The following is a 17,906-nucleotide window of genomic DNA, read 5'->3' as shown; positions in this document are numbered from 1 at the left end:
TACCATCAAGGTGTTGCTTGCAGTTCCCCTGAAGCAAAGGTTTCTTCAAGTGCAGCTTCCCACCCTTCATCCCTTTGTTGGGAAAGAGGTGCAAGCAGAGGTGCAACTTATTCAACAATCCCTCTAAAAGCCACCAGACTCTTGTTCTTCTGCTCCTGCTGCCCTGGGAGTTTTTGATTTGGCAAATCAAATGGGCATCAGCTGCTCTAGCAGCAGCAAGTTTTGCTGGATGGACTCCTCTGTAATATAATAATGAGGAAGTCCTTTCTTGTCAGCTTCAGATCTTAAGCAAAAATAAGATTGGATGTTTACATTGTATATTTGATCCAACAGGTCTGAGAAAGCCTGAATATACCTTATCCTCTCTCAGTGTCCCTAGCACAGGGGAATTCAGGAGAAATTCCTTGCCAGGATTTGTCACTAATGGTGTAATAGCTGCGTCCTGTGCAAATGATGATGATCTTGGACTGGACAGAGAAGTGGCAGGATGTCACTGTCACCCAGTCTCACAGCAGTGCCAGTGAGGATCCACACTGGAGAGGCCAAGTTCCCAGTCTGCAGGCTGCCAGAAAACAATAGTAGAGTGCAAAAATTGTGTGCTTAGAGCCAGTTCCTCCTTAGGGTATGTGCCCCCAGAAAAGGGCAGCGAGGAGCAGCTTGTCTGTGCTGGCAGCAGCTGTCCACGGGTGAGCAGGGAGGGGGAGGCAGGAGTTCATTTTTTAAGGGATTTGTGGAACAAAGAAGATTTAAATTGTGATTTTTGTCCTGCCTCTTGAGCTCAAGAAAGGCATATTGGCGTGTCTGGCTCTGATGAGCTGTATGAATAGCTGTTTATTTAGCCAGCCATTATATGCATTGTTTTACAGCTAGCATTTCTTGCCCTTTATTCATCACCTTTTCTGTGCTTCTCTTTCTCTGTGTCTTGTGTCTCCTGCTTTCTCCCCTCTCCTCAGCAGGCCTCCTATGCTGCCTCCTCTTTCTCCTCTGTCTCCTACTGTGTCCAGCAACCTAAAGTGCCCTTCACCCCCGAGGACTGCGCTGCCACTCAGGGCCTCACTATGTCAGTCTCTAACTCCTTTCTCAGCCGGCACAGCTCCTTTCCTGTGCACTCGGTGAGTTCCTCTCCCTCTGGAGCACGTGGGGATTGTCTGACTGCTGATATCTGGTGTGCAAATCCTGTGCTTGCCCCTCTCAGCTGGAGGTGGAGTTCCTTGGGGGGCTTTTGAATTCCTGTAGTCACCAGCCAGGTGGGAGGAGCGGTGTGTAAATCTCAGTGAGTGTAAATCTCACCGAGTGTGAATCTCACCAAGTGTAAATCTCAGCAAGTGAAGCCAGGGGAGGTGAAGCTGGCTTTGTGTTACATGTCCACGTTGACATTTCTGCCAGGGGACTGAGGAAGGAGAGCTGGCCTGCGTGCCCAGGCACACTCCTGTGACCTCTGCGTGCCCCAGGCTGCACGTTGGAGCTGCAAAGTCTTTTCATCCCATTGCATAATGCCAGGGATGTGGAGGAGTCAATTAAAAGCTGCTGTGTGAGCCTGGCCTTGGGAGAAATAACAAGATGCTGTCCCCAAAATCCATGGATTTAGTCAAACACATGGAAGAGGGGCTGCAGCTCCTTATTTTTTTTCCTAGAAAATGGCCTCTACTAGATCTTCCATCTCATTTTTGCCTGTCTGCTTCCCTTCACGTTTCCATGGTCCCAAACAAGCTCAGTTTGCTTGTATGATTTGCTGATGGATGAGCCCTACAGCACTTGTGAGCAGCCTGAAGAGAGAATGGCAGGAGGAGCTGGAAATCATTTAAATCAAAGTAGTATTAGAGCACTGCTTAAATCTCTGATCAGCTGCTTAAATTAAATGGTAGTAATAACAAAGTGTTAATATAATGAAATTAAAGTCAACCATGGGATTCCACCAGCTCATCAGTGTGGGGCTCGTTTGCATGTAAAACTATGTGGTTATGCTCTGATTGCCATGTGATGACAACTGAGGATACACTATTTTTTGACAGTGACCTGGATGTTTAGTAAATTAGGCTTCTTCTGGAGAAGAAATTATCAGACAAGACTTGAGAAGATTGAGAAGTGCTCAATTAGGTTAATATTAAATGTTTGAAAACAGTATCCTCCCACTGTGCCACTGCTATCTTCCCGTTTCAGCACTTACTCATTCTTTAAAAATTAGTGATAATCACTGGTCCAAAGAAGAAGAAAGTATTCAAGTGCTTTACAAGTAGAGCTACTTCACAAGCCATGAATGAAAGCTTTTGGCTTCCACTTGTGTGAGAGAGAGCAGTATCACAGCTTTGCTGCATGGATGAAAAGGCTGAGGGGTGCCAAGGTTAGTGTTTGCATAAATTTGTGGTGAGCAGTTCTGAAATTTGAAGTAAAAGTCCTGCATTGTACAGCTCTCTGACTTGGTAGTGGTCCTTGCAAGCAAAACATGGAACTGTAGGACTAGATAAAAGTACTTGACTATTTTTGATTTAATTGAGAGGCTATAAATATGATTCTATAATGTTCTAAAAATACATGGGCACTTTGATTTAAGAAAGTGTCCTTGTTGGATTAAATGGTTACTACCTATTAAATTGCTCTGACCCATTCTCATCTTACTTTGGACTACATTACTGTGAATATATTATTTTAAGAAATGTTGAAACTTCATTAAAAAATCCTTGCTCGTTTTTGCAGGGATTTGGTGAGAGGTAAAATAAATGGCTGGAGCACGAGGAGCAAGGAGAACAGTGAGACAGTGCACTGTCAAATGCACAAAGGAAATAAACTGAATTAAAAATGGTGATTTTTCCATTAGTGCCTTTAAAGTAGGATAATTTTGTAGTTTCTCATTACTTTATCTGGTCTACTTTTTCACAGCCAAAAAATGAGATTTTCAGTATGAAAGTGTCTCTTTGAGCTGCAAAACACCAATGTCCTTACATTCATCATAGCTGATCCGTGTAAAACCATGGCCATGGTTTATCCCATTTCCCGTGTCCCTAACAGGACAGAGATGTGGAGCAGCTGTAGAGGTCTGGCTCCCTCCATCAGCACTGGCAGGAGCAGAGCCCCTCTGCAATCTGCTCCTTGAGCTTTCTCTCAAGGGATGCCACGAGCTGCACCAGTAGCACTTCAGGACATTGCTCTGCTCCTCATATTCCCTTGTCTTCATTTCTCCTCTGTCCCTAGAGAAAGGCCACTCGAGGGAGGGATGGGGAGCAATAAACCTGGCAAAAATCAGGATTAGGTGCCACCAGCCCCAGTGACAGTCAGTGCCAGGGGGAGCACACCTTTCAGACACTGCCAGCTGAGCAGTTCACCTCTTGTATACCCAGACAGCAGCAGTGGCTGTCAGATCTTCTGAAGTTATATATCACCTACATAAAGGGTGTTCATTCTGCACAGGAAGCAAAAACCTCCTTGGGTCAATACCAGGGAGTCTGAGCTGCAAACCTCGATGGCTGTCAACTGACCCAGTGTCAGCAAGGCCCTGCAAGTGTAGCCAGTTTTCAGAAAGTGTCCTGTGCTTTTTTTCCTCCCCTGGAGACTGGCCTGGGGAGGACACAGGAGTCACTCCCAGGGAGGGCCTGTCCCTGTCCCCATCTGTTCAAGTGCCAGCAGCAGGGAGGCCGAGCCTGCACCATGTTCTGCTCATTATCCCCTTAGCTCTGTGCTCCAGGTGAAGGATTAGTGCCTTTCTCCTGATTTACACAGCTTAACAAGACTGTTTTCAGACAGCAGAAAAGAGGTGAAGTTGTTCAGAGCATCTTTTAATTTTTCCTGGATGAATTTTTCCAGAGCCCTGACTCCTTTTCCTCCACTGAAGGGGCTGTTGCAGCCCAGCTGCCACCACTGCTCTTTCAGCCCACTAATTGTGCTTTTCCCTCCTTGGCAGGAAATTGTGTCAGAGGTAATAGCTTTTACTGGATAGAGGCAGATCTTGAGCAACTGGACCAGACCTCATAGGTTTGGCAAGTGGAGCTGTTTTTTAAAAAAGTCTGACTCGTGTCTGGCCTCTGTGCCAGCAGGGGTTGTGTTGGTATTGTGGGCTGGGGTTTTAAGGAACTGCATCGTGTTCCCCATCCCATGGACAGCTGAGCCATTAAATCCCACACTGAGGGGACAACTGGATTGTGCTGTCAAGAATCATTCAAGGGATTCCCACCTCTTCTGAAAGTTCTAAGCAGTGGGAAAGGAGGTTCACAACAAGAAGCCATTGTCCTTGGTTATGGTTGGCAGTAGTTTCTCTCCAGCTGATCACCTCCCTCCCTTCTTCTTATGAGCACAGAGCTGCTGTCCCTTGGTTTCATCAGTCCTTGTGCTGTTTGCCTGGAAATGGGTGGGCAGGTATCCCAGCAGCAGGAATAATCAGATCTTGAAATCTCGTTACTTCCTGGCAGCTGGAGAACTCTGCACTGGTAGAGGAAATCATCCAGGACAAGCTCCACTGCTGCCCATCCACACATTTTTTCCACCAAGGGCTGCAGAGAGTCTTGTGGAAGCTTTTGCTCCCTGAAACAAGGAACAGTTGTATCTCCAAGGCACGCACATGCCATTAGTGGAAATTTGGCTGCATCCTTCACTGGGGAGAAATAAGTTGCCTTTCTCAAAATGTTGGGTTTTTTCTTATGTTTTCTTTTTAATTAAGAAACATTCCCAGGAACTTTCCAGAAACCAATTGGCTGTCAGATTCCAGCAGAAGGCGCAAGTGATTTCCTTATGAAAGCTCCAGTTCAGAGCTTCTGTTCTCACTTGTTCTCACCATTCTTGAACAAACCCAGCAAGTGCACAGAAAATTCACAGCAATTGTTTCTCTTTCTTATGTGTGTGCTGATGTATGTTCAGGAAGAGGGGGGTCAGATAAGTGATTAGAGCCGTGCACAGTGCAGACATGTGCTTGCCATGTTTTCCTGCCTTGTTCCCATTCCTGTAGCTCACTTCCAGCCTGCAGCACACACCAGGCTCTGGCCCTCAGCAGAGACTGAGCTGTTCTCATTCATTTGGTGGGAGCCTCAAACCACGGCTGGGAAGTCGTAATGTGTTTGTTCATTTCTGTCCTGAGGTTTTGGCTCCTTAATTTGGAGCAGAGGGAAAGGGGATTGAAAAGATTTGCATCCCTTTAACCAGCTGCCCTGACTTAGGTATTGTTTTGCCTTTCCTGTTTAGCATTCCTTCTGTGTTTGTGTTAATTTCCACTGCCCATGGCAGGGCTGGACACTGGGATTAATAGTGCTGTTGCCTGCTGGCATCACTGGACCCTGCTGCTGAAAACCACTTCCTCTGGGGGTTTATACATTTTCCTTGCAGTTGGAACACTGCAGGTCTCTGTAGGTCTTTCTAACCAGTCCCATGTTGACTTCATAGGCCACACACCCCATGTTTTTCGTGTGACTGATTTTTTAGAAGTCTTGTGTTGGTCTCCAGACTCTTGATCTGCTAAAGAGTTGATGCTGTAGGTGCAACTGAGCTGAATTCTGATGTTTTCCAAGGAGAGGTGCATGACAGCATGGTTAATAAATCGTACAAATGTTTTCTTCCCCTGCTGCCCCCTTATTTGTATCATTGCAAAGATGTGCAGAAATCTCTTCTCCACAAGGAGAAGTTTGGATTTTGTGTTCTCTTGTGCAGAAGCCAGGAGACACAACAAGCCCCATCCATCCCTTTACTGTGCTAACCATCAGTTAAAACCAGGGAAGTCAGCTCTGCAGCCAGGTCAGAGGCCTTGCTGAGAAACATTCCAGCCTGAGGAGTTGCTGCCCTTCCTGTGGCAGTGCTTGAAGCCATTCTGTTGGCAGCTTGTGTTTCCAGCCATTCATTGCAGGAGCATTTCCTTCCTCATTAGCAAGAGTACCTGGAAGCCCAGCATTGTGTCATGAGATAGGAAGTCTTTTCCAATAGTTGTCTGTGCAATTATATTCTTAGGGTCTAACGACTTTGCAACACCCAGTATTTTGTGGACATAATTCTGTACTGTTACAATTTGGGCATCCAGTTCTGGCATGTTGCCCACGTAGTTCCCTTAATAGCATTAGCAGAGGAGATCTAAAAGATTGATCCTTTCCTCTGATAGCTTCATACTTTGGGAGTCTGATGCTCTACCTGATCTGGGAGTGTCTGGCAGGATGGCAGATTAATTTGGCAGAAGTCCATAGGGTAACTGAGAGGGCTGTGCCTAAAAGGTAAAGACTGTGTCTGCTGATGCTGCAGATGCTCTGTAAGCCTTATAATTGAATTCCACTTTGGATTTGGTTTGGAGACTGCTGTAACTTGCAACCACTGACTCTCTGCATATATATCCCTGTCTCCCTGTTAGCTGTGGTCAGCCATGCCTGGTGAGTGTGAAGAAGCATCACTCCTGAAATAAGTTTTCTATTAGAGTGCTTATCTCCTGCCATCTAATCCAAATAAACAGCCAGAATGTCACTGACCTTTGGGACATCCTGGAACAAGGCCTTTAATGATGGAAAGCTGTTCTGAAATATTCACCATTACAAAAAATCAAAGGCAGCAAATTGAAAAGGTTGAAAGATGCTGTCTCTGGGAGACCTCTGTGTGTCACGGTGTGTGGTAAATGTTCAGGGCCAGGCACGTTTGCTTCCTGCTGTTCCCAGGAGACAAGACTGCTCCAGCTCAAAGCTTGCTTTGTGCAAGCACTTCCCAAGTGGCAGAGAGGTCTTTTTACAAACCACTGCACTGGTGAGAGGAGAGGGAGCTCTCTCTTCTCCCCGTCTCGGCCCTTTGCTGTCATAGCTCAGGCTCATTCATGCTGGGAGCCCCTCTTCTGGCCCTGTGGCGGGAGCTGGCAGTGTGGTCAGGGTTTGAATACAGGAGAGCATCCTTTCCCAAAGACTCCTTTTGCACCCTGTTTGTAGCTTTCCCAGAAATTAGTTGGAAATAGTTCACTTAAATCAAAGCCATGGAGTAGGAGGTTGTGTCTGTGAAGCCGTAACCAGGGCCTTACTGACCCTGCAGGAAAGCTCTGAGAAGCTGAGTAAAAGGAGCACTGATTTATTCCCAAGATAAACTGTTCCCTCTTGGGGTGAGCACTAAAAGATGGCTTATTTCCTTGTGACAGTTGTGAATGGACTGTCCCCTCCCAAAAAAAGTATTTGTTTTAGAGGATGACAAGGCTTCCAGGAGATGGACAACACCCAGATCCCGTGGAAGCCATTGCTGCAATTCCTGGGGCAGCTGCTGGCTGGGCTGGGTCAGGCTGGGGAGCAGCAGGAATGGGGGCCATATGGACATCATCTCCACTGCAGGGTGGGTTTTTTTCCCTTTCAAAAGTATGCTTCACTCCTGGCTCTTGTCCCAGCACGGCTGCATAACTGGAATTCCAGAGCTGCTTGCAGGCTCCGGAGGAAGGAGGGGGCTCCCTGGCTCCCTTTCTACAAGATGCAACTTTACAACAGGATTGGAAGTTGAGAACAGGCTGACTAATTAATGCCAGCACACCAAAGGCTTCTCTGCACTGGTCCCTTTGTTAACAGCATGCTGAGAGCCTGTCTGCATCCTTAAATGATTGTTCACGGATCACATAATTAAGATTAATGCATTTTCATCGGTACCTGGGCCTTAAACTGGCATTTTCAACATCTCTCATTCTAATAAGTTGTTCTGAAGGTGTATTATGAGGCCAGGTAGAGAGAAACAAACAGTGATTGTCAATAGTGACTTATCTGCATTCAAACTTCTAAAATTTCTGCAATGTTGTGTTATATTTAGGTCTAAATTGCCTTCAAATTAGGATTAATGTGTGTGAAACTCCTGGAGGCAGGAGCTGTGCAAATGTTCCTGCCCCAGGAGCAGTAACTCATCTCTCTGAGCTGCTGGTCCAGGCTGCAGGCAGGGAGGCAGAGCCTGCCCTGAGCTAACCCTGCCAGCGCCTCACGCAGGGCTCTGCTTGTCCCAGAGTGACTTGGCTGAGGACAGTCATTTCCTTTCACTCCTGCCCTGCGTGAGCTCCACTGCTGCCTTGCAGAAGCCTGGCTTTTCCTCTGGGTTCAGCAGGTCAGGGACAAAACCCCTTGGACCTCCTGGGTGGAAGATGTCCATCAACTACAAAGTGAGGGACAGCGTGGGTGCAGGAAATCCAGCGATGGGGGAGCTGGCACAGAGCTTCTCCTGGAGCTAATTATTTCCTCTACAGGAGCAAAGGATCTTGTTATCAGCACAGCAGTTTCTTTGAGTGCCTTCTTGAGCAGTGGTTTGGGGTCTAGGCTGGGACTTGGGGTGATCGTTGGTTTATTAAAGGCAGTGAGATCATGAAATACCAGGCGGGCATAATGGATCTGCTGAGCCAAGATGATGTCATGAGCCTGGTGTCTTAGGAGGGATTTAGTGGTTTGTGCCATGCAAGTGAAAATGAATAAATGTAGAGCATTTATCCAGGCAGAAAGTAAATACAGAGATTAGACTTGTCATTGTTACTGAGGCAGCTCCAAAAGCTGACAGTGTCCCTGGAGCCAGCGCTGCTCATCCAGAAAGAAATGGGCAGGAAGAGAGAGGAGCCTGTCCTAGAGCCAGTCTCCTTTTAGCCACAGGCACATGGTGGGGATTTGCATTTTCATTATTTTTCAGTAGTCTTTTAAGCTCTCTTTCCAAAGCATCCCCCTCCCCTCCTCTGTATTATGACCTGCAATTTATTTTGGGCCCTGAGAATATACCCAGAGCACTGCTGGACTCCATGCAAGGCACAGCCACTCAAGGATTAAGGTGGTGGAAGGTAAAGTCTAGTCATTGACCTTTACATTTCCTTTCCTTTGTAGTGGAAAAGCTTTTTTGACCAGGCTTCTGGCCTGAGGCTGTTCTCAGCTTAGATTTTTAAGCCCACATCTTTCCTAGGTAGAAACAAAAAATACTACTGCTGAGCTGGGTGCTGCTGCTGGGGCTCAGGTGATGGACTAAGCTTTGCTTTTTCTTACCCACTCAACTCCCCTGAGAAAATGTAGCCTGAATTCTCCAAGCCCTGCCTTTAATTCTCTTTTCCATCACGGTGGTGTCACTTTTCAGCCTGGTTTGAGCAAGTTGTGCCAGTGCTTCTTGAGAGCTCTGTACTGCACCGTCCTTCTGCAGCACATCCCTCAGTGGAGCAGCGCCACAACTGCGTTCCAGCCTGGGGTTTTTTGGATGATGTGATTCTTCTTTCAGTCCACTTGACTATGACCAGCTTTGTAGGTTTTAAAATAAACTCCTCTCCAGCAGATTTAGCGTTATTGTCTTTTTTTTTTTTTTTTTTAATGGTTGTCAGCTTTGTTTTGGACTTACCCCGATGGCAAATCTTACTAGCACCAGATGTTAAAAGACAGAGGGTTGCTCTTGTTTTTCTTGGCACAATATATTCCCACTGCACTCTGTTTAATATTATCTGAGCAGTAATCTGATGATTAGGAGAGATAGTGAAATAAAGCTTTACGCAGATGATCTCTTTTCATCTCTTCAGCTGACTCTTCAAGGCACTGCATTAAAGGATCGGTTTGATAAGGAATTCATCACTCCGGAGGGCAATTACCATTTTTGCTCCCTGTTTTTCACGAAGGGGAAGGAGTAGCAGCATAATCTCCTTTATCCTTCAGTGTAACTTTGAAGGCAGTATCCAGCCACTCCTCCCTGGGAGCTGTGTGTTCTGGAACAGACTTGACACAGTAGCTGTTAAATTACAGGGCTGGAGCAAAAAGCATCTTAAATTTGGATCCTGTGGAAAATCCCAGAAAAGCAATAAGCACTTGAAGTAGTTTTCTCTATGTAGATACTTCCAGTGTGCTCAGAGCTGTGCTTTCTGTGTGCCTTCACATCCTTTCCTCCACTCAGGGGATTCTCAGGGTCATTCTGCATTAGCAGTTCTGAGATCCCCAGGTTTTCCCCTGCCTAGCAAAGGCTGGATACTGCAGGTCACACTTGCAGCTCACTTTCCCTGTGAGATGAGCAGTGGTGCAAGAACACTCCTCTCCAGGAAAAAGCTGGGTGATGTATCCCAGGTAGCAATTCCTGCTCTAGTGTGTGGATGGTGAAATAGTGCTGCCTGTGTTAGAAATGCCTTGTGCTGTCACTGCTACGCTGCTGCCAATCTAATTACTTTTTCTTTTGTCTGTCTCTTTCCTTTCCCCATCTTCCTTGTTTTTGTGTTGTGTCTCTGCGTCCTGCAGTACAAATCTGTGTTTAGGTCCTACTCCCAGGACTTTGTGCCTCACAACCAAGTCTCCATACCTCCTTTCCTCTCTTCTACCTCCTCCTCCTGCTCCACCCCGCCTTTTCCGCCCGTGCATCCATCCCAGAGCCCCGACCTAGCGGTGCCCGCTGCAGCCAGCCAGTCACCCAGCACTGTGGATGTGCCAAACTCCTCTTCTCAGGAGAGCAGCTTTAATGGGAATGCTCCTGTCTGCCTTCCTTCTGAAACCTCTTTCACTGATTCTCTCCAGACGCCTTCGGTGAGACTATCCAAAGAGATGATGACGCACCTTAACGCGAGGCTGCCTTCATTTGTTGGGTTTTTTGGTGGTGTTTTTTTTAAGAAAATGTCACTTGTATTAATACATGCTAAATTGGGGTCTAGTCTAGTGAATTGCAGAGAGGAAATTTCATATAAAAATGGCTAGACAGAAATGGACGACCTCAGCAGGTTTTAGAAAATGTTAGACGTATGTAGGAAACACAAAATGTCAAATGCTGGTGAAGGGGAGTTGGCTGTAGCTTCCTGCAATTGTAAGGCAAAGCTGAGGGAGGTAAAGGAGTGTTTTGTGAGGTTGGTAGTTACTAAATACAGGCTCCTAACAGCAGTTCACATCCTGCAGTTGCCACCTGCACCCTCCTAAGTGTCCAGGAGCAGAGGGTACGGTCCAGCTCTGCCTCTCCTGTGCACAAAATCTATTGTTCTCTCCAGGTTCCTGCTCTTCAGTTCCCATCACCCAGCTGTGTGCTGTGCCAGGTGGTCACATGCTGGTGAAGTTGGGCTAACACTGTTCCCACTCTGCTGGTTTGAGGTCCCACATCACTTTGCACATCACTGAGCAGCTCTGTCCATTACAGACACTTTTTTGAACACCTCATTTTCAAGACAGTTCCTCTTTGGCCCGCTGCGAAGCTGAGAGCTGATGGGATTAGAGCTGTCAGCACAGGGCATGCTAGTGCTGCCTCTCTGCCAAGTTTGGAAGAGGGTCACTGATTACAGAGCAAATGTGCAGCTTTTCACGCTTTGGACGTGACCTTGCTTCGCATCTTCCTCGCTCTGGATCCTTGTTATATCCCAGAGTTTGGTTTGTTCTGGTGTGGTGGGTTTAGCCCGGGCTTGTAGCTGAGTTTGGGGGATACCTGTGATGCCCAAGGGGCTGCAGGGCTGGTCTGCACTCAGCAGGACAGGTAGGACTCAGCAGGACAGGTAGGACTCAGCAGGACAGATAGGACTCAGCAGGACAGGTACGACAGGAGCTCCGTGTCCAGCTCTGACCGTTCCACTTCCAGCACTTTGAAATCCACCCACTGCACCTTGGCAGTCTCACCTGGAGCCCACAGCTCTTGCAAAGCAGTGCCTGCTGCTGCCCAAGGCCTTCAGGATAGTCCTCCAGAGGCAGAAATAATGGCCCCCAGGATGGTGCAGCCTCAGTGACAGCTGTTGGCCACAGACAGAGAACAGCTCCGAGGGAGCTGACGGCAGCTGCCGAGGGCAGTTCTGCTCCCAGGTCCTCTCTGCCATGAAGCGCTGGTGGGGGGCACCATCACGGATTTCCTTTCATCCTGTCTCCCTCAGAGTGAAAACGCCAGTGAGGAGGCTGGTGAGGGTGAATATGTCAATCTGTATTCCTCTGGCCAGAGCAACGGGGAACTCCCTCGCTCTGAAGGAGTAAGTAAGAGCCCGGAGAGGCGGGGGCTGCCCGGTGCATGCCGACCTCTGCACACCCTGGAGCTCCCTGCTGCCCCAGCTCCCCAGCCACCCCTCTGCTTGCCCACTCCTGGCTGCAGGTTTGGGGGCCCTCTTGGTGCAGATGCAGAGCAGGAGATGCTTTTGGGGTCACTCTGAGCCCTGGCAGGAGTCAGGGATGGCTTCTCCTGCCGCGCTGTTTCCTTTGCGCTTCGCTGGCTGTTTGGAGCTGCTTGCGTGAAGTTCCCTTCCAGAGAGCTTCACCCTCTGCCATCCTGGGGCCACATCTTTTCTTATAACTGCTTTGCCTTCCCTATTTTAATACAGAAAGCCTTCTGCACTAAATATTTATTTTCTCCTTCACTGTTTGGTTGCAAAGTAAATGATTGATTCAGCATTGTACTCACACGCTGTTTCTTCCTTTACTCAAGCCTTGTATCTTAGCTATTTCCTAGAGGAGCCAGGGCGTTTTCCATTCCTGGGAGGTCCCATCTTCCTGTTGGGTCACAGGAAACTGGCAGAATTCCGTGGTGATCCTTTTGCCTGCCCTCCTCTTGGAAGGCACATCTCCTGCAGGATGTCTCCAAGACCTTTATTCATGGTGGTGTTAAATACGCCAAGAGATAGTGCTCCCATCACTTCCCCTCAGGAGACACATCTGGGCAGGCCCATCCTTTTGGGCAGCTGTGAGCGGGTTCTCAACTTTGAAGCAAAGGGCTTTACAGAGAGAGTCTGCAAAAATCCTGCAGACACCAAGAAAGCCAGGCTCAGCAGGGTGTTTCCATGCTGAGTGGGTAGCATGGAGGTGGTTTCAGTCCTCTCTGTTCACTAGGTTGCATTTCCAAGCTTCACTCTGCATGATGTTAAATAATTCTGAACTCCGACACTGTTGGATTAATATTCCCATTTGCTGTTCATGGCTATTTGTCTCCTTAATAAATGGCTAATTTAAACTGCTGTATCTTTGCTCTGAGCTCCCTACCTGCTGTTCCGTGCCGCGGGTTCAGCTGGTTCTGCTTTTTTGCATTAGCCTCATTTCCACAGCCCTGAGTCGTGGAGTGGAAATGTTGCATCGTTGCAAAACCTCTCCTGATGGGAGAGAGGGGAGGTAGGAAGCAGTGAGCATCCACCCCCTGAGGCAGGGGGGCTGTGGTCAGGAGGGGAACTGAAACTGGAGAGCTCAGAGCTGATTGTGTCTGTTTGGATTAAAGCAGGAGGCAAAGTGTATTTCAATGGGAGGGGCTGGAGGAAAAATAAAAGGTCATGAGAGGGTTAAAATCCAAGACAACAGCTGACTTGTGTTGTAACTTTCAGCATCATTTCACAATGTTAAAAGCAAACAGTACTAATTACACTAGTCTCCAGAGATGGTCCCAAATTTCCTGTCTGATTAACTTCTGTGTTTTCCTGGCATTTGGCATTAACTTGCATCAATCTTTAACCACTCTGTAGGAATTTACAGTAAAGGGCCATTTAGAGGCAGGCAGACTGTAAATGCAAGGCTGGCTGGGCTCAAGGACCTCGTGTAATGATGGAAAACTCCTTTCTCTTGGCAGGAATCTCCCCCTGTCAAAGACTCCAAAGACTCCTCTTTGAACAGCAGTGCCATGGGGAAGGAGGGCAAAGATGGTGCTGAAAGGTGAGCCTTGGTCCCCTGGTGTCCTCTTCCAGGTTCAGAGGGTGCAGAGCCCCAAATCCCCTCTGCCAACCCATCCTCGGGGCTGCCTGCTCTGCCCTGAACCTCCTCTGTGTTCTCTGAACTTCTAAGCCCACTTCTTTTGCACAGCCAGTGCGTGGTGGGATTCTGCTGAACGAGGAGAATCCTGGCAAGATATATCCTTGCTGAACTCAGGGAGCCTGTGGGGGTTAATGCAGCCTTAGCCATCCTCAGTCCATCTCAGTGCTGTCCCTGACACCGACTGCTCCCTCCTGCTTCCAGGGAAAAGTGTGAAAAGAGTCTGTATTGCTGTTTGGAATAGTCTTGCAGAGGGAAATTTCTTCCTAACCCTGCTAGTTAGAGGCTGGCTGAGGCCCTGGAGCAGGAGGTTTTATATCCCTTCTAATGCTCTTAGCTGTCATTTGCCTATGTAAATGAAGAGGTGCAAGCTGTAACAGATGGGCTTCAGGAGGAGTGGAGTGAGTGCTTCCCTGCTGCTCGAGATTGCTCTGCAATTGCATTTCTAAAGCAAAAATAGAGAGCAGCGTTGATTTGTGTGTGACAGTCAACTTCCCTCCCCCATTTTCCTGCAGTTGGTTTGAGGGTTTTAATCCCTGCAGTGAAGGAGACAACACAGGAGTGCTCTGCAGAGCTCACTATGTGCCCCAAGTATTGACTGGTGCATAGGATTTTGGCCTGTGCCTGGGGAAAGCTATGAGGAACATAAATAAATACTTTATTTTTATTTTTTAGAAAAACAGGCACAGAGAGGACATGTCCTGGCACAAAAGTACCAGCCTTTGGGGTAGGAATTCTAGAGGGGGGATGTACACCAAAAAAAGGGCCATGATTTTCTGCTCTATTTTCCTGCAGAGCAAGAGCCTGTCATCTCCCCTTGTCTCAGCACAGCGGGTCATGAACTAACTAAGATGTGTATGTGCAGAGTGTGCTCAGTCTCTATACACTTGAGGAAGGGCTTAGATTTGTGTGCACTAAAAATTTGGTGGATTAAGGAGACATGGAAGTGTGTACTTATCGTAAAATCCTGTCTGCCAGAAATGCAGACGGACAAGTGTTCAGGTCCTAAAGGTTTATCTTTCTCTTTTTCAAGAGATGCACAAAGCAACAGAGTTAGAGCCAGACATTTGGGCTTGTTTGCAAAAGATTTACCTCCAGAGTATCTGTGTACTTACTGTCATTTGATGAAGGTTATTTCCCTTTTTTTTTTTCACAGGCAGCCACAGTCACCAGATACTTTGGAGTCATCACAGCTGGAGGAAGAAGTAGATGAGCTGTCCCTTATTGACCACAGTGAAATCATGTCTAGGTTAACACTGAAGCAAGAGGTAGGTGCATCCAGGGTTTGCTTTCATACTCTTTGGTTTACTCTGAGTTGAAATCTGATTCTCTGTGTGCACAAACAAGGCATCACCTTTTATTTGATAGGAAAAACTAGGTTGCAGCAGAAGTGGGGTGTGTGTGAAGGCTGCTGTTAAAGTATGAGATGCTGGTACAGGCAGGGAGCACCAGCAATCAGTGAGGGTTTAACAAAAGGTGCTCCCTAAAAACCAGCACATCCTGTGCCCTTTTCCCAGGCTGCCCCTTCCCACCTCTTCAGCCTCTGACAGTCTGAAATGAATCACCTGAGAGCCTGAGCACAAAATAAATCCCGGTGTGGGTGATGCTGCTGCCCTTTCTCTCTGATGGCAGGTTCAGCAGGTGAATGAGCAGGACATGATGTTACTGATGTGGAAAAGCAGCCAAAGGAACTCTTTCTGTGTTTGAGAAATAGCTTTGTGTCTAGCCTTGGGTGCACTCCCAGCCAGCTTTGCTCACTGTGCTCTTGAGCCACGCTGTCTTTGACATGCAGCTGGAGGGAACATGCAGGCTTTTGAAGCTTTCAGACTGTCAGGGGGCTTGGCTGAAAAACAGAGAGAATGGATCATTTACTGGCACTTTAGGAGTGTTCTTTGGTCAGCTGAGATGTGCAGGAGAGAGTGAGAAGCTTTTACTTGTTCTCTAAGTAGTATTTTGTGAGTCTTGCCAGAGGGTCACCTGAAAAATTCACATCTTAGAGAGAGCTGCTCCATGGCTGTAATCCATGATTGTTTCCCTGTTTTGCATGTTGAAATGATAAAGACATTCCTAAGGAAAGCCAGACACAACTCCAGCCTCCTCTGACGGATTGTTTCCTTTAAAAAACATTTAAAAATCAGTGATTTCTGAACATTTGGGACTAGCAGATCTGTGTCTTAGTGTCTTTTTTTCTTTCCTTTCTTTGTGATCTACATGTTTGAAGTGGTATAGAACTGTCACTGCGAGCTGCATCCTGCAGTGTGAGAACTGCTGGCTGAGTGGTGGATCAGTTTTGCATATTTTAAGTTGTGAAATGCAGTAGCTAGAAGAAAGATGTGTTTTAGAGAGTGGTAAGGCAGGGGTCAAGCAATTAGCAGGGCTGTTTTCTACTGCCAGTTATTGGATCGTTTCAGGTGACCTCCGGCCAAATGGCCCCAGATTAGGGAATTAACTCACTAGGTTTTGATGTTCCAGGAACATGCAAGTTGAATGCATGACCTCCCACCCCAGAGCCACTGTGCTATGTGATCCTGCACTTTGAGACAGTTCACACAGTGCTGCTGCCCTTTAATGGTCTTCTTGGGAGTATTTGTGGCATTTCTGCTCTTTCTCCTGTGGGCAGAAGGTTCAGCTTTCACTGAGCTTCACAACCTGGCCTTAAAGAGTCAGAGACCCCGAGTGAGGATCAGCCCAGCTCCTGATCTGGGACACCAAATGCTCTTCTCAAATTCCAGGATTATCCCAGCACTGAAGTCCATGTCCCAGCTTGTGCTGCGAGCAGTGCCAGGAGCATCGTGTGCACTGCCAGCTGTTGCTGAGCTGGAACCCCAGCAGTGTTAAACCAGGGATGTTAAACCAGGGGTGTTAAACCAGGGGTGTTAAACCAGGCCTAGGGGAGCTTGGGCTGTGCCTAACGTGGTTGTGCTCCCATTGCAGGGGGATGATGGGCCCGATGTCCGTGGTGGATCTGGAGACATTCTGCTGGTGCACGCCACGGAGACCGACAGGAAAGGTACAGGAGCAGAGGGCAGAGCTGGGGGCACAGCCTGGCACACACAGCTGGGCTGGGGACAGCCTGCAGGCATCCTCTGAGCCTGGGGGGTTGTGTTTATCTGGGGGAGATGGAGGTAAGCTGGATAAGCGCCTGGTGGTTCCATTTAGCTGCAGGGATGGGATTAACTCCTGCCAGCCCTTGCCTGGATCTGGAAGATGAGGCACACCAGGGACAGTGCTGTGTCCCTGTGGGAGCTGGTGTGACCAGCCTGTTGTGCTTGGATGCTGTTTGCAGTGGTGCTCCTTGTCCTTTGAATTTCAGGGCAGTGGTGATGTAGGAGTTCCTGGAATGATTGTTGCATCAAAGAAGAAAAAAGAGATGTTGGTTTGGGGTTAATGCAGTACCTGTGGACACAGAGAGGCTGTTCAGGTGCTGCTCTGCTGACACCCTGTATTTTCAATTTACTGTGCCACCTCCTGTCCCCCTCTGTAGCACTTGTGTCCTGGGAGCCACCCAGACCAGTCCAGAGAGGGAATTCACAGTACAAAAGAAAGAGATGTGGGGTAGGAGAAGGGACATTTGCAGCTCAGCTCAGATTTGTTGAAACCCCTCTTCATCTGTCCAAATCCAGCCACCACACGCATGAAGCGGCTCCTTTCCAAGACCTGTGGCAAAGACAGCCTTTGCAGTGTTTCCAGAGAGTGATTTGAACCTGCCAAACACATTTGTGCTGATGGCCTTAACCAGGATTGATCTCCTTATCTCCTGGGAGGCAAAACACTAACCCTTGAAATCGCTCAGCGCTCATAGTTTAGAGGTTGATAGTCAAAAGGGAAATATCTTTCATGTACATTTTTAAATGACTGGGGTTTTACTGTAGCATAAGATGTTTGCAATTACTTACCAGCACCATTCAGCTAGCAAGAAAATCCTTCCCCTGACAGCTGTGTTTCCCAGTCTGCAATGGGTATTGAATCCAGAAAGGACCAGAGTTAGGAACACACCAGAGAGCAGGAGGCAGTTGATTGTGCCAAGGCTGGAAATGTATATTAAAGAAAATAGTCTAAATGAGATGGTAAAAATACCACTTATAAACATGCTGTAAGTGGGACAGAGAAACTCTGCTCTGTTCTCTGGAATAAGCATCACTACAAAGAACTTCCCTGCTGTTCCTGTTGAAAAGTAGATAAGGGGGTGAGTGCTGAACCTCCAGTTCATGAACTCTGAGGGTTCTGCAAGCAGTGGGGTGAGAGCTGTGGGGAACCTTTCAGAGGATTCTGTGAAACCTTTCAGAACCTTCTGGGAGAAGCTAGAGCAGGATTTGA

General features: G+C 47.6%; 1 protein-coding gene across 4 annotated transcripts in view; it reads left to right on the top strand.

Moving 5' to 3' along the window:
* The window catches only part of RAPGEF1 (Rap guanine nucleotide exchange factor 1), an 84,101-nt gene that overhangs the window by 55,351 nt on the left and 10,844 nt on the right, over positions 1-17,906 (top strand). For 2 of the 4 annotated variants that reach the window (XM_063410195.1, XM_063410196.1), the window contains exons 11-14: positions 11,744-11,836; positions 13,411-13,493; positions 14,746-14,857; positions 16,524-16,599. In XM_063410195.1, coding sequence (XP_063266265.1) covers positions 11,744-11,836; positions 13,411-13,493; positions 14,746-14,857; positions 16,524-16,599 — 364 coding nt within the window. Of the gene's footprint in view, positions 1-953; positions 1,113-10,145; positions 10,428-11,743; positions 11,837-13,410; positions 13,494-14,745; positions 14,858-16,523; positions 16,600-17,906 lie in introns of all 4 variants that reach the window. The other 2 variants (XM_063410198.1, XM_063410197.1) reach the window with 2 other exon arrangements.

The sequence above is a fragment of the Prinia subflava genome, chromosome 12 (genome assembly GCF_021018805.1).
Source record: "Prinia subflava isolate CZ2003 ecotype Zambia chromosome 12, Cam_Psub_1.2, whole genome shotgun sequence".
Classification (NCBI taxonomy): domain Eukaryota; kingdom Metazoa; phylum Chordata; class Aves; order Passeriformes; family Cisticolidae; genus Prinia; species Prinia subflava.
The sequence above is the reverse complement of the archived record's forward strand: the minus strand, read 5'-3'. Positions and strand labels throughout refer to the sequence as shown.